We start from the raw sequence: 15,004 nt of genomic DNA, 5'->3' as shown, positions 1-15,004 counted from the left end.
CCGGGCAAACAGATGTGTAGTCACGTTAAGATTGTATACACTTTCTAACTGGCTGCCAAAACACAAAGGTTTTGCCCGGCAGGTATGCGCACGAATCATGTTATGGTTTTTATGTGACGTCAGAGGTAACATCATCTATAGAGCGTATTTAAATTCTGGGAGAACTTTCAGTAGGTTTTACAAACAATCCAAATAAACAATTAAACAATAAAAGATTTACAAAAAAGATAAGGTGTATTTTGAAGAGATCTGGGTTTGACTGAGAACAGAGGGCTAGGGTAGCATGAAGAGAGTCTCAAAGGGTGGGTGCGCTGAAGGCAATGGTTCTTTTGCCATAAGTTTTTTTTCTGTATGGGGGTGCTTGAGGGTCTGGGATGAATTTCACAAAGAGAAAGGACTAGTCTCATCTCGAGTTAGGACAAGTTACTCATCCTAACTTAGGACTAGCCTTAAGTTAGCAATAGTCTCTCATTAGGACTAGTCCTTAGTTAGGATTATATAACTGACATACAGATCCTTGTCATTTGATTGGTGGAACTTACTTCATTAGACATTCACTATTACTCCCATCCGCACCGGCGATCAAAAATACATATTTGCCCATGGGGATTAGCATTTCCCATTCAACGGTTAGGATATCATCCTTGTTCCCAATGTTTTTGAGCAGTACAGCGTCGCCGCGCTGCTGCTAAAACAAAGGAGCACCTGTGCAAAATGTTGTGATCCGATTTGTCCATTGTTGCCGCTACGCTGCGCTATATGATTTTTAGTTGTCAGTAATTTGTGTGATTTTTCATAAAGTTATACTTTTAAAATACATCAAATGACAAGGAACTATATGTCAGTTCTATAAAACAAATATTGAGTGGCTTTAATTCGTGGAATGGAAGGAATATTATCGCTCTGTAAAATTTGGACTGTTCCATTTCACTCAGCTTCGCCTCGTGAAATGGAACAGTCCAAATTTTACCTTGCGATAAAATTCCTCCCATTCCACTCAGAGCCACTCAACATTTGTATTCTAGTCCTTAGTTAGGACAAGTCCTTAGTTAGGACTAGTCCAAAAACTATTTGTGAAATCAAACCCTAAGGGACAGATCATGCATAGTATACAAAGTAGAAGTTTATGCTAAAGTAGCTTTGCGCTCGCCATAAATATTCAAAGTTTCACAGTGGGAACAGTCTCTTTATACACTTTATGTGAACCATTAATTGTAATTCACGAGTTGAATATAAGAAATACATCTAAACTATTGTTGCTGAAATTTTGACAGTATAATCAGTCTAAATAATATTCAAGAATAAAAATTTCAGAAGTGGAAACTTTCTTACATTTTTGTCCAAAGTCTGAGAAGATGGTTTGCGAGGAGGACGTTTTAGGGAGAGTGTTTCCCTCGGGATCCTTGAGGTCATTAGACATGTCTCCGTCCCAGCTCCCTAGTAATCCCTCAATCTCATTAAGTCCCTGAATTCAAAACAAGAAAATTAGATTTGAAAAAGTTTGAACTTTGCTGCGAATTTGTGACATCAAAATTTGTATCACACTTGCACCAGGCTTTTTAATTTACTGCAAAAATCAGTGAAGGCCAATTCTAGGTGTTGGCCACACTTAACTGATTTGGGCTATTGACCCAAATCAATTGTCTCCAGGGGCACGTTGCCATCTACTCCTTGGGTTAAAAAAAGGGTTACCCCTTCCACAGTCCATAGATGTAGGCATGGGTATCACCCACTGTAGAAGCCTGGTTGCTAGAGTAGAATACAATACCTTTTTACAAAGCAGTTACATGTAGGTTTAATTGCCTTGCTCAGGAGCACAAGTCATGACTGAGATTCGAACCCAAAGTCGGCTTCTCTAAAGAAAAACCTCCTAGTTAAATTTAAGTTCTAGAGGCTCACCTTAAAGTCTTCTGGGAGCAACACCATGCTACACACCAACTGGTCCCCAGCCTCAACAACAATCCCGATCTGTGACTGCTTGAATAGGAATACCATCTTGGATATTACTCCTGTGCCGGTGTTACCGGGGAAAATCACCAAGAAATCTGGAACAGGAAACAAACAATTTTGTTGCATTGGGGCCTTGTCGAACTTGGCAACTTTTACAGGCAACTTAGATGCAACCAACTGCAGTGCATTCTACATGACGACTTTGGTAGTACATGAGTCATTTTTTCCTCAGAACACTGAAATGTGAATGGCTTTTCTTCTTTGTGATTGCCTGGAACTGGTTGCCTGTAAATTGCCTCGTGTGACAAGGCTCTTAAGCTGTTGATTGAAAACACATTAGACACTGTCTGATAATACTTTGTTAAAACCCTACAATTAAGTATCCGAACTGTCAAAATTTTCTGACCATGTTGGTACCTTTTTAATAATAATACTAGGTTTTTAAATAAGGGAATCAATGTGTGGTGAAGAGGTTTTCAACTAGTGGTTTAATCCCAACGAGGCCTGGTTCTTGATCATTTTACCGAGACGAAGTCGAGGTAAATTATAAAGAACCAGGCCTCGGCGGGTGTAAACCACAAGTTGAAAACCAATTCAACACACTTTGATTCCCATTCATAAATATGTTTTTGATCAAAAACATCATCACTTTTTGGTCAACAGGTAGAATAAATGCAAAAATTATAATTGTTAAATGATTTCTTTCAACACAACACCCCTCCAGCTATGAAATGGTAAAGCCCTCCGCCGCCCTCGGGTAAATAACTCCTTATAAGGGAATGCTGTGCGCATCGCACGTATCGTGTGATGTGGCACTGTTTCAGCCGTTGCTCTCGAACAATAGGAATGAAGAAACTGTCATATAAGAACAGATGCAAGGTCGCGTGTCACACCCATAAATTAACAATTTTTACCGGTCATAAACAAAGGTTTATACACACCCACATGATGCACTCTCCACCAATAGGAATAGCAAAACTGTCTGAGGCATTTATGAATAGCGCTTTATCACACCCTCAGGGGTATATCGAAGCGTTCAGTATGTTTTTGAGCAGGGTATGTAAAGCTACGTTTCTTAGTATAAGACATACTTCTTCAAAGCACCATGTAATAGTTTACAAGGTGCTGTGGCGTATTATGCTGACGATCAAACAAGGAACACCGGGGCGAACCCCCTTCTCTTTTCGATGAGCACACTGGATTCTTTTCGGTGCGTTACACAACACTTGGAACCAACTGCTTTATTTCCCATCCAAAGGACAAAGCATCATGGTTCAGTGTCTTGTTTAAGGACACAGGCGTCACAACTTGGACTCGAACCCACACTTTGTCGATCAGAAACACCAGAGTTTGAATAACCGCTGGCCATGATTTTAATAATATGATTCACACTTACTTCCATACTGTTGCCATCTACTGTTTCCGATGTCCTGCAGTTTAGCGGTCTGTCCCACTCTTAGATTCATCTTTGTTATGTCATTTGCCTCAATCTGGATGCGATTGTCCTCATTATTGCTCTCACGTATCGCAAGAGTTGTCAAAACTGTAGCATTCACGGCATTTCCTGTTCGCATACATCAGACAAAGGTAAATTGAATATGATGTAAGAATTTCATCAGGAATAAAGAATATAATTTCTTTTTTTTACCTCGCAAGCTAGAGTGATTAAGTTCACATATGAGGCATCCTCATCATTATCAGAATTAAATAATGACCAATCAAAGCCTAGGCTGACTCTACACAGACACCTCTGAACCCCTATAGGCCAATCTGACGCTCAACGGGCGCGCAAGTGTTTAGCATCGCACGCAATTTGCTGTGGTGTCTTCAATGCCTAGATTATATGCACAAAGCCACCGCATTTGTTGATTTTTTCAATAGAGGGCGCTACCAATTTTGTTTCGTCGGATTGGTCTATAAGCCCACTCCTCTCACATTTCTTCAGTCTCCTAATGATGACTAGAAGCAAGCTAGTCAAAACTCTAAAACCAATATAACTCTGCAGTGGTGAAGTTAATAATGATCCACTCAGCTAAAGTAGTAGTCCCAGCTGATTGTCTACCTTCAGCCCAGGTAGTAATAAAAAAGCAGGACAGTTCTTTTCAGAACTGAGAAGTCCCAAATTCAGAAATCTACTCTGCATTCGTAGAATATAGCAAGATAGATCTCTAAAGAACAAATTCTACATTGCAAATCGACACACACACATGGTTTTACCACAAACCAGATATACATAATTATTACCTTCAGAATTCATAACTCTTTCAAATCTTCCCTCCATGCGGAACTCCGTCTTAGTGGTGGCGTCTTTCGTCTTGAGAAGGACATACTCGCCGTAACCATTGAAGGTATAACTCATGTTGTCAAAGGTCACAAAGTGAGGGTCACCGTAAACAATCGCTGGGGAATATCAAGAGAGGAGAAGAAAAAATAATCAACGTTGTCCATGGAGGGGAAGAAATATTTGTCAATGACTTGTTGTAAATATTTTAATCCATAAATTTAGACTTTCAAGTTAAATTAGTTTTCTTCACTGTTGAACGCTAATGCAAGGGAGTATTCTTTAAATTTAATGATTTTTGTTGTTGAAACTTTTTTCAATTTTTTTCAATGACATTTTTTTCAATGACTTGTTGTAAATTTTTTAATCCATAAATTTAGACTTTCAAGTTGAATTAGTTCTCTTGACTGATGAATGCTAATGCAAGGGAGTATTCTTTAAATTTAATGATTATGATTTTTGTTGTTGAAACTGTTCGGCAAACCTTTAACGTATTTCTGATTTATGCAACTAGAAGAATGTTTGTATAAAGTGAAAAGTGAAAGTCAGGACTGAAACAGTAGACGAGGTATGGGTGCGAGGCAACATGATCACACCATATAAAGATAATTTTGTATTTAATTATTTGTTTTTTGCACGAGGTATCGCCCAACTCACAAGAATGGACAGTGTCTCCAAAGTGAGGGCTACATTTAACTGGTTTGGGCTATCGACCCTGAGATACCAGGGCTACTTTGCAATCCACCCACTCCTGAAACTGACACAGGGTTATCCCTTTCACAAGGACATAGGCCTAGGTATCATCCATCAGAAGCCTGACTGGTATAATACTACTACTAATAATAATAATTTGGGGGGCTAATCGTCCTTACTCGCAGCTAAGAGCTGAATTGCGAAGGATGCGGCTACAACGTGTTCGAGAAGCAGGCATGCAAGGGAGCATTCAGCTGGCAGCCACATCAACCCATTATGACCACGGAGCACAGCCAAGATCAAAAGTGTTTGATTTTTTCCCGAGGGAGGGTATAGTAGAATGCAATAACTTCCCAATATTTTTTAAGCTATTACGGTTAAGTGCCTTGCTCAAGGGCACAAGTGTCATGACCGGGATTTGAACCCAAACTCTGCTGCTGATAACACCAAAGCTTAAATCCGGTGCTCTTAACTGCTAGGCTGTGCACGCTTAAACTTTGTACATTATACTGCAACTGACTTCTCTAGGGAATGGAGGCATTATGGTTTTGGACCAAAGAGAAATTCAATGAAACTGCTTTTAGTAAAACTAAGCAAAAACCTACCAGGTCGAACTGGCTTGTAATCTTTACAGTCGCGTGTTGGCCTCGCTCGCTGGTAGTAGTGGTCTGGGTCACTGCCTACCACAATACAGAACATATACGGCACCAGATCGCTAGTCACGCTGCCGAGTGGCGGACTGGTCCCGCTGAAACGACTAACACGATTGGAGAAACTGCCATAGATGGAGTCTTGGGCATAGACCAGGTTGTCGTCTCCGTCGTAGCAGCATTCACTGGCAGAACGGGTTGGACTAAATAATCATAATAAGAATAAGAAGAGCACATTATCACACCCCTTGGGAAATATCAAAGCACTCCGTATTATTTTCTGCAAGGTATATTGAGCTTCGTTTTGAAGAATGAGACCTGTTCCTTTAAAGCACCATGTAATGATTTACAAGGTGCTGTGGTGCAATATGCTGCCAATCAAACCAGGAACACCAATTATTGGGCCGCCATAGTTCATCTGATGAGCACAATAAGTCCAAGTTATCTACTCACTTCTAACTGTTTTTATATTGCAGGTATGACCATGGAATCTCTTTCGATCAATCAAGACGGATAAATCATCTTGGGAAATTATATAGAATCAAATCAAATCACAGCTGTTCTTACCTCTGAAGGATATCCAGAGCGCAATGTTTGATCCCAGGTCTCGCGAAGCAGAAATCAAGTGCCTTGATGCCCTCAGGACTCTGCAGCGTGGAATCGCACCACGGGTTAGCGACAAAGCGAGCCTGATCCGCTAGCGCCTGCTGTAGGGTGCACGGGCAAGCGTTGACGTCCTGTGCAAATGCCGGCTCGTACTGATCCTCATCAAACCAGTCCCTACAGTACTCTTGCGACCATTCTTCTGGGTTGTCCTGATAACTTTTAGTCTTAATGAGGTAACCCAAGAAGTGCAGGTCACCAGTGAGGGTCACACCATCCCTAAACAATAATTATCATGAAAATAGGGCAATTAAAATTATGAATATTTAATGTGATTATTCTTTTAGGATGTCCATAATTTTTTTATGAAAGAAAATGAATATGAAATGAAAGGTGAAAGCTCTTGAAAGTTAGACCTTTGCATCTGACTTATTTTGAGTTGGTGCCCTCATCTAGAGGTCAAAGTGAGATTCTTCATAGGCCAATCATGTTCGCCATGGTAACCAATCTGCGAGTTTCCATTGTTTTACCATCGGTTTACCTAAAGATGGGGCTGGATGATGTTAATGCTGGTGAAACTTGCAAAATACTATTAAATTACGATGATGTCATAATTATAGGATTTGAGGCATTGCATGGTGAGGTATCAATATTTGGTTTGCGGTAACATCATGTGTGTATCTACTTGCCAGGTAGAGTTTGTTCTTAGAGAACTGTCCTGCTATATTATGTATTCTTCTACCGTGGAGTAGATTTATCAGACTGTTGGGAGACTTCTCGGTTCTAAAAAGTACTGTCCTGCTTTTTAACTACTACCTGGGCAAAAGGTAAAGAAAATTGACTGGGACTACTACTTTAGCTCATAGAGGACTGCACTATGTCATAATTAATGACGGAGTTCATAATTAAATTCAAACAGGCATGTAGCTCTTCCGCGGATCCATGGTTTTCTGCGTTTCATGATATGGAAATCTGTCGCTACAAACAAACTCTGCATAAAATCAAATCACTGAGACAGCATTACTTCTACATCATTTGTTTGCACAGTCTGTCTCGGTAGGGTTTTTATTGCTTTTTTACAAAATTATTTTCCGCGTTTTTTGTTGTTGCTGAAGAGTTGCATGCCTGTTCAAACCCGTTGTTGCAAGGAAACTTACGGTTTAGAAGAGGCGGAGATACGGAAGACTCCCATTGCGTTAGTTTGGTCAATATCTGGGAGCCCTGTTGAGGTAAATGAGTATCTCCCACTGTTTGAGACGTTGACTGCGATTACGGTCTCCTACAAAACAATTCAATCAAATAGTCAATAATAATAATATAGGAAACTATATCCTGGCGCAGGAACCCTTACAAAGCTTACATCTAGGAACTAGGAATTAATTAATCAAAATAAACAGAAGGAGAAGCAGCTGATTAGAAGAGTTATGGCTTTTGAGTTTTTCTTGAAACTGTTGAAGGAAGTCTCCCTTCTCAGTTTGATGGGGAGTGAGTTCCATAGGGAAGGACCCGACCAAGAGAAAGAACGGTTTCCCCAGGAGTGATGAGAGAGGGGTACTCGGAGAATGTTTGTGTCCGAGAAACGAAGGCGTCGGTGCGGTTTATGGCGTTGTAGTGACAAAACCCATACTAATAATAATAACAAAATTTATATAGCGCATTTTACAATAATGTGCCAATGGTCACTGGGCCAATAACATAAAGACTGGTTCATACCTCCTGCAAATGGAATGCGAAGCGAATTTGACGTGAATTTGACGTCACAACCCTCCTTTCGCAGCGATATTCGCAGTGAGTTGAGCAAAGTTAAACTACTGCGAATAATTTGTTGCGAAATTGTGACGTCAACATTCGTATCGCATTCGTATCGCATTCGCATTCGCAGGAAGTATGAACCGGGCTTTAATCTTATCCGCCTAGCAGCTCCTGATGCAGCCTCGGGCTGCCGGGTGCTTCAAAGACTTTTTTCAAATAAAATATCAACCCCTTCCCTCGCAGGTACCCATTTACACCCCTGTGTGAAGAGAAGCAACTATAGTGAAGCATCTTGCTCAAGGCCTAAAGTCCAGAACTTTTACATTGTTGTAACTGCTGCCCCACCCATTTTTTGCTTAGCATAGAAATGGTCTAAGCAGGATTTTGCTATTTGATATCTAAAATTAATAGTCGCATGTCTTTAGGTGATCCCCTGGCTGACGCTTCCCAGGTTGTATCGTAAACTTTGGTGTGATCTATGGCTACTTGGCATTTGATGGTTTTATGGCTTCTGACTTGCATCCCGAACAAAGATATTAACAACATTGGGAGACCGCCAACAAATAACTTGAGAGCTCAGTTGGTAAAGCGCCGGCAAGTTAGTCCGAAGGTCTTTGTTCTAATCCTAATTTAGTAAATTTGTCTTTGTTTAACCTCAAATCAGTACTTTCTGCTCAACAGCTTCTTGAACATGTTGAAATGTAGCCCTGGCTGGGATGGATTTTACAAAGAGTTAAGACTAGTCTTATCTCGAGTTAGGACAATTTTAATTTTTTTTTAATGCAAGTTGCCAGACACACAAGGCCTGAAGGCCACTTCAAGGTGTGGGCTACAATTATTTTATTCAAGAGGCCGTTGCCACCTACTCCTAGGGCTGAAACAGGGTTACCCTTTTTACAGTCCATATGGATGTAGGCTTGGGTATCATCAATCCAAAGCCTGGCTGGTAGAGCTGAAAGCACTACCCCCCAAATGTACGTAGCAAGTGTCACGAGTGGGACTCAAACCCACACTCTGCTGAACAAACACCAGAGATTGAATCCGGTGCTCTTAACCGCTCTGCCATGACACGCCACAGTTACCCGTCCTAACTTAGGACTAGATCTAAGTTAGGACTAGTCCTAACTTTTTGTGAAATCGACCCCTGGTCCCTGACTGATGCCTTTGAACTTACCACCCATTCTGGGGAGGCCGTGTTCGTGGTTTCGTTCCTTTCTCCCGCCTTGTAGCTCAGTATGTTGATGTTTACAAGATCGGAGACCAGACTATTTCTATCCCATGTGATCTGGAGCTGGTTACCTGATTGGAGCCATTTCCTCTCGTATGGGTCCGTACGACTCACTGTCGGGGGCTGCGATGTAAGGGGCACTTGAAAACAAAACGTGTGTAGGGAGAAATTTATGAATAATAGTGTTTAAACATATTTCTTAAAGGGCTTGGGTACTTCAAACAAAATACAATGTCCACAGATTTATGCAGGCTTAAAAGATAAATATGGTAGAAAGCTTCCCTTAAAACATAACTTGCTGAGGTGATGTAGTTTTTGAGAAATGATTAAAACAATTTCACTAAAATAATTTTGTAAAATTATCGCCGAAAGTCTAGGGCGGTTATGTCCACGTAGGAAAGATAATCCATAATTAAAAAACCTTTCTGACAGTAACGGTCCACGGATTTAAAATTAGGGTGATAAAAATTACATTTATCTTCAATAGCCACATTAACTTCACAATGAAATGAATCTCAAAATGCTTTATGCTATCTAAAGCTGCTGCCTGTCAATTTCACAAAGAGTTAGGACTCGTCTTATCTCCAGTTAGGACGAGTTACTCGTCGGCGGCTGTTCTTCTAACCAAGTAAGTTTGTATTGCCATAAATTTTACGAGTGAGTACCACACATATCTCTCTCTCTCTAGTCGACAGAGGTCGGAATCAAGTCGAGTCTCGCCCATCCCTGTCTATCATTGGTAAGATCAGCTGGAAACACCCCGATGTCCCTACCAACTACATCTGTATAGCTGAGCCTTTGTCTTCTCCTGTTTCTCCTTCCATGTTTCGGTGACCAGGTGATGAGCTGACAGACAGGTTCTTTGGTGCTTCTGTATGAAAGCCCTGCGAATCTCAGACGAAGGTGTTGTATTTTGGTGGATAATACACTTTACCTCTAAAAGGGTAATGTTTAAAAATTATTGACTGAATCATTTAACTTACTGATCCTCATGGTGCCGGTCATATCTCTGGATCCTTCAGACAACGTCACGACCACATCACCGACACTATTCATTCTTGGCACAACACACGACGCCTGGTAACGACTCACATAGGTGCACATGCTCTTACCGGCAGTTCCAAATTCGGCCTCAATGACGTCGTTTTCACTGAAGCAAAACCCACCAACGGTGACTTTTGTACCGCCGAACATACCGGCATAGTCGGGGTAAAGCTGCAGTGGCTCACTCGGACCTATTTTGGAGAAAAGATTGCTCATCATTATGGGCCAACATTATGGATAAAGACATCCTTTTCTTCTGACAACTTACACCTGTTATCTTCATGTAATTCCTTTACCAAACAGTGGACTTAATTGGATCATGCACTAAAACTATTCTGACAATTATGAGTCTCATAAACCAAAACATTTTGATTCAGTAACTAGACGACAATACTTATTCTAAAGTCATTGTAAAATCAGCTTGGCCGGATTTAGCATGAACATCTGTCGTCATCACACTTCGATGCTCGTGAACAACGCCAGATACCTGCCTTGAGGGCCCAGTCGGATCTTGCCAGGATTTACCTTTGACCTCACATCAATTTCAAGTGAAGATTCACAGCCAATTCACCCATACATTTACACATAATTACATAAGTGAATAAAACAGCATTGCATGCTTGTACTTGAACATTATCATCGAAAGTGCAAGCTGACACTACATCACCTCGGATCACAGATGTGGAAAGCGTAGGTCACTGCATGTTCACAGAATAAAATCATTGGGCCTGTCAGCCTAGACCAGCACCTGGGACCAGTCTAGGCTGGATTACCCGTACAAACTTTAGCAAGTTAGAGTGCGCAACGTGGTTATCAAAAGGTTGACTATTTTGACTCAGTTTTTTGACTACTGAGGTCGACCATTGGTTGACTACTGTGGTCGGCCATTGATTGACTACTGTGGTCGACCATTGGTTGACTACTGTGGTCGACCATTGGTTGACTACTGTGGTCGACCATTGGTTGGCTACTGTGGTCGACCATTGGTTGACTACTGTGGTCGACCATTGGTTGACTACTGTGGTCGACCATTGGTTGGCTACTGAGGTCGACCATTGGTTGACTACTGTGGTCGACCATTGGTTGACTACTGAGGTCGACCATTGGTTGACTACTGAGGTCGACCATTGGTTGACTACTGAGGTTGACCATTGGTTGACTACTGAGGTCGACCATTGGTTGACTACTGAGGTCGACCATTGGTTGACTACTGAGGTCGACCATTGGTTGACTACTGAGGTCGACCATTGGTTGACTACTGAGGTCGACCATTGGTTGACTACTGTGGTCGACCATTGGTTGACTACTGTGGTCGACCATTGGTTGGCTACTGTGGATGACCATTTGGAACCAGCCTTGGGACCATGGTTTCTTCCCTGGTCCCGATTGCCTGTTCCATGCTAACATGTGTAAGTGCAGAGGGGAACCAGAACACTGTAGCGAAAAGGCAGAAGGCAATAGAGTGTTAAATACAGTGGTACCAATGGTTGACCTAGGCTTCCAAACGAATCGTTCGAGTGAGTGTGCCACTGCGCATGTACATTGCTGGTCAATAGTCGACTAAATGTGCGCACTTGAACTTGCTCCTTGTGATTGAAGTCCTGCACTCAACCACTTGATCTAAGAAAGACATGGACCATGGAAACCAGCTCGGACTAAAGAGCAGCAGTACTTACCACATTTTGGGCTCTCCACTTTAGATCCAGACACTTTATAAATGAAGAAACCTGGTGGGTCTTTTGGATCCACGTTTGAGGCACATGGAAGATCTAGCGCCCCGTCGACTAAGCTTTCCAGATCATAAATCTCATTATTTCTTGAGTCTCCTGCATCAAAGCCGACCTGAAATTGAATAATAAGAATAAAATTTAACATCTCTTATTCTAATAATAATAACAAGTTCTTATCGCGCATTACACAATAACGACACAATGTGCTTTACAATAGTGCCCTGGTCGCTGGGCCAATAACATTCCTGTACTCTTTCTCAGCTCCCTTAGCATGCTGGGGAGAAAACAGCCTGGGCAACTGAAGCGATCCAAAGGCTTTTATCAACCTCTACCCTCACAGGTACCCCAAATTCCCCTGGGTGAAGAGAAGCAATTATAGTAAAGCATCTTGCTCTGAATGACTCCCAAACTGAGATCTTATCTTTAGGATCTCGTTTCATAAACAAGATTTCTCCGCCAACAGTTCATATTGCCCAGTCTGTCATTGAACCATCAGAATTTGCCTGTAATCTCGTGTTGCAAAGGAGCTCTCACAGCTATAAGGAACATATTACAAATTCACCGATACCAGGATGAAGCAACTACTCTTCGTCTTGTTCACGCTTTCGTCACAACTAGACTTGATTCCTGCAATTCACTTCTGTATGGACTCCCTGATAAAGATCTTGCTAAAATTCAACATGTACAAAACATCCATGCTGCAGAAAGGTGGAAGGCAAGGTACACCAACCAAACCACCCAAACACAATATTTTGGAAGCATACCTGAGGTTTTTGGGCGCCAATGCCTGTGTTCTGGTTACCACCGCTCCCTACGTCAGTGATCCAAGTAATATTCTGGTAGAGGAAAAATACAAATGTGCTGACTGTGTCAGACACAACCACACATTGGAAGGTGTTCACCTGGAAGGAGGATAAACAAAATAATTTGAAATGGATTGTATGCTTTGTGCAATTGGAACCCACTGTTTGTTTCAATCAAGTTATAGATATTACCATCACTAAATTTCATTTCAAAAGGTGGTAGAGTTTTTGTGGGATAAAAGTTTATACTTTTCCATAATTGCCATTTATATTTAAAAGTGAAAAGTTTTCTTAAAATCCATTTATACTATTCAAAACTGCTGTAGTTCTCACAGAGTAAGTTTTGAGTGACATTAATATTCAGAGGCACCAAATGTATACGACCCTTTAACCTGTTTAAGATGAATCCTGCTGCTTTGTAAAATCAAGCTCAGGTCTCCATTTAAATGGAATAGCCAACTTGAGATTGATTCACAGCTTAGCTCTTTGTGAAATCCAGCCCATGCACAGTTTCAACTGAAGCTTGGCAAAATCACTTTTTATACAATTGTACAACCAAGTTCAGTCAAGCACTCTAGAGTTTGCGAGGAACCAAATGAGAAGTTTGATGTCTGAAATATAATTTAAATTCTTGATGAAATGATTTAATGTATCCGCAATCAAAACTCACAACTGACGGTGCTGCTGATCCAAAAAATCCGACTTTATCCCATGTGACAATGAGCAAACTACTGGGCTGGAACTCGCTGTTCCTGACAAAGTATTGCCGGACCTTTCCAACGGCTCGTTCCAGCTCGGCCGAGTCGGTCGTCTCTCTGTAGTATATATTGCCAGTAACTGCTAGATCAATGTTTGCCATGAATGGCGCTATCAAGATGTTCTTCTTATCCGCCTGTATCGGTCAAACAATTAAAATATTAAATGAACAAACAAAGTAGATCAATAAAAAATAAAAATAAAGTACAACCACCTTGAGGAAGCATAATCGTAAAACGTACTTTGGGCTACGCTTATAGGTTGGCAAGTTATATTACAATACTAGGTTGGGGCTATCAGTTACCTAGGCATGGAGTTGGGCTACACCTAGGTGCCGGCATATCTTAAGATAAAATGATGGGCCACAGTTAGGTACTGAGTTTTGTAGCGTTTCAGGTCTGATGATGGGCTACATGTGGGTACCTATTTGGGCTACGCTTAGGTCCAGGCAATTCTTTTAAGTTTGGGATAAGTGCGAACAGTGTGCTTTGCTTTGAGCTGTTGGCAACAGTACCCTGCATATGATGTTTGAGACTGCTCCTTTAACTTCATTCATAGAATTGTAAATAGAAAAGTGGAAGTAAAAGTTTAGCATAGAAAACAATAGGCCTACCAGAAGAAAAATGGCTGCTGTCACAACACACATGTCAACAAACCAGTGAAAAACTACGGACAATCCCTTTAGCTTGCAGGGTACCAGTTACTCTTCTCTGGTTTGCGTTGATTGGTCAGTTGTTCGAATGTCAGACAACTCGTCCGTCAGACAACTCATCCGTTCGGACAACTCGACGGTTCAGACAGCTCGACCGTTCAGACAACTCAACGGATGGCCAAGACAAGTCAACGGTTGAGCAGCCGACCTCCGTTACTGTCACGTTTACACGAATTTACTGTTTATATAGCCTAAATCCTGCGATTCTATAACTTATCATTATTATTAAACAATTATTTATCACAAGTGTGTCCCAGTGAAGCCGTGAGACTTTGTGTATGACTCTATACTTAACCAGCTGCAGCTCTTCAAGTTATTCAAAATAACAGGTTAAACAAACCAATTAAAACATTAAAACATTAAAACAATAAAACATTATTATACAGAAATAATTAGTAGAAGATTTACTTTTATTTACTTTACTTATATCACAACAATAATAACAACTCGATCACGGTATGGTAAAAAAAAAATAACTTGGTCCTACGGATGAGTTGTCTGGTCTCCAGCTGTTCTATTCACATTCTTTGAATGAAGTCAAAGGAGCAGTCACTACAATGTCAAGTTAACCCAACCCCACGTGAAATGATGTCTTACCATTGGTGGAAGAGGTAGTTCCTGCCATTTAAACGACCCGGCAGCATTGACAAATGACAGCACTCCATTGTCGTTGATCTGTGGAGATAAACAGAAAATTAAAAAATAAATTCTGTAGGCTAACAAAGTTGGCGATATTTGGAATGTATCAAGTTTTATTTAAAATTTATCTTTATAACAAGATTTGAATTCATTTATACTGTAT

The 15,004-nt window shown here is 41.0% G+C and overlaps 2 protein-coding genes across 2 annotated transcripts in view; both read right to left on the bottom strand.

Annotated features, from left to right (window-relative positions):
* The window catches only part of LOC139951266 (uncharacterized), a 221,555-nt gene extending 214,060 nt beyond the window's left edge, over window positions 1-7,495 (bottom strand). Inside the window, exon 1 of the mRNA XM_071950067.1 lies at window positions 7,477-7,495. The gene's annotated coding sequence lies outside the window, so the exon portion shown is untranslated. The remainder of the gene's footprint in view (window positions 1-7,476) is intronic.
* LOC139951265 (sushi domain-containing protein 2-like) overlaps window positions 1-15,004 on the bottom strand; it is a 31,026-nt gene that overhangs the window by 7,966 nt on the left and 8,056 nt on the right. The window contains exons 3-15 of the mRNA XM_071950065.1: window positions 14,800-14,877; window positions 13,405-13,626; window positions 12,696-12,833; window positions 11,878-12,043; window positions 10,141-10,392; window positions 9,104-9,297; window positions 7,335-7,456; window positions 6,142-6,456; window positions 5,530-5,777; window positions 4,195-4,350; window positions 3,347-3,514; window positions 1,900-2,045; window positions 1,333-1,465 (exon numbers count right to left, since the gene is read on the bottom strand). Of these exons, the coding sequence (XP_071806166.1) occupies window positions 1,333-1,465; window positions 1,900-2,045; window positions 3,347-3,514; window positions 4,195-4,350; window positions 5,530-5,777; window positions 6,142-6,456; window positions 7,335-7,456; window positions 9,104-9,297; window positions 10,141-10,392; window positions 11,878-12,043; window positions 12,696-12,833; window positions 13,405-13,626; window positions 14,800-14,877 (2,338 nt within the window). The remainder of the gene's footprint in view (window positions 1-1,332; window positions 1,466-1,899; window positions 2,046-3,346; window positions 3,515-4,194; window positions 4,351-5,529; window positions 5,778-6,141; window positions 6,457-7,334; window positions 7,457-9,103; window positions 9,298-10,140; window positions 10,393-11,877; window positions 12,044-12,695; window positions 12,834-13,404; window positions 13,627-14,799; window positions 14,878-15,004) is intronic.

This window comes from Asterias amurensis, chromosome 19, assembly GCF_032118995.1.
Source record: "Asterias amurensis chromosome 19, ASM3211899v1".
NCBI classification, from domain to species: Eukaryota; Metazoa; Echinodermata; class Asteroidea; order Forcipulatida; family Asteriidae; genus Asterias; species Asterias amurensis.
This window is presented reverse-complemented; position numbering and strand designations above follow the sequence as displayed.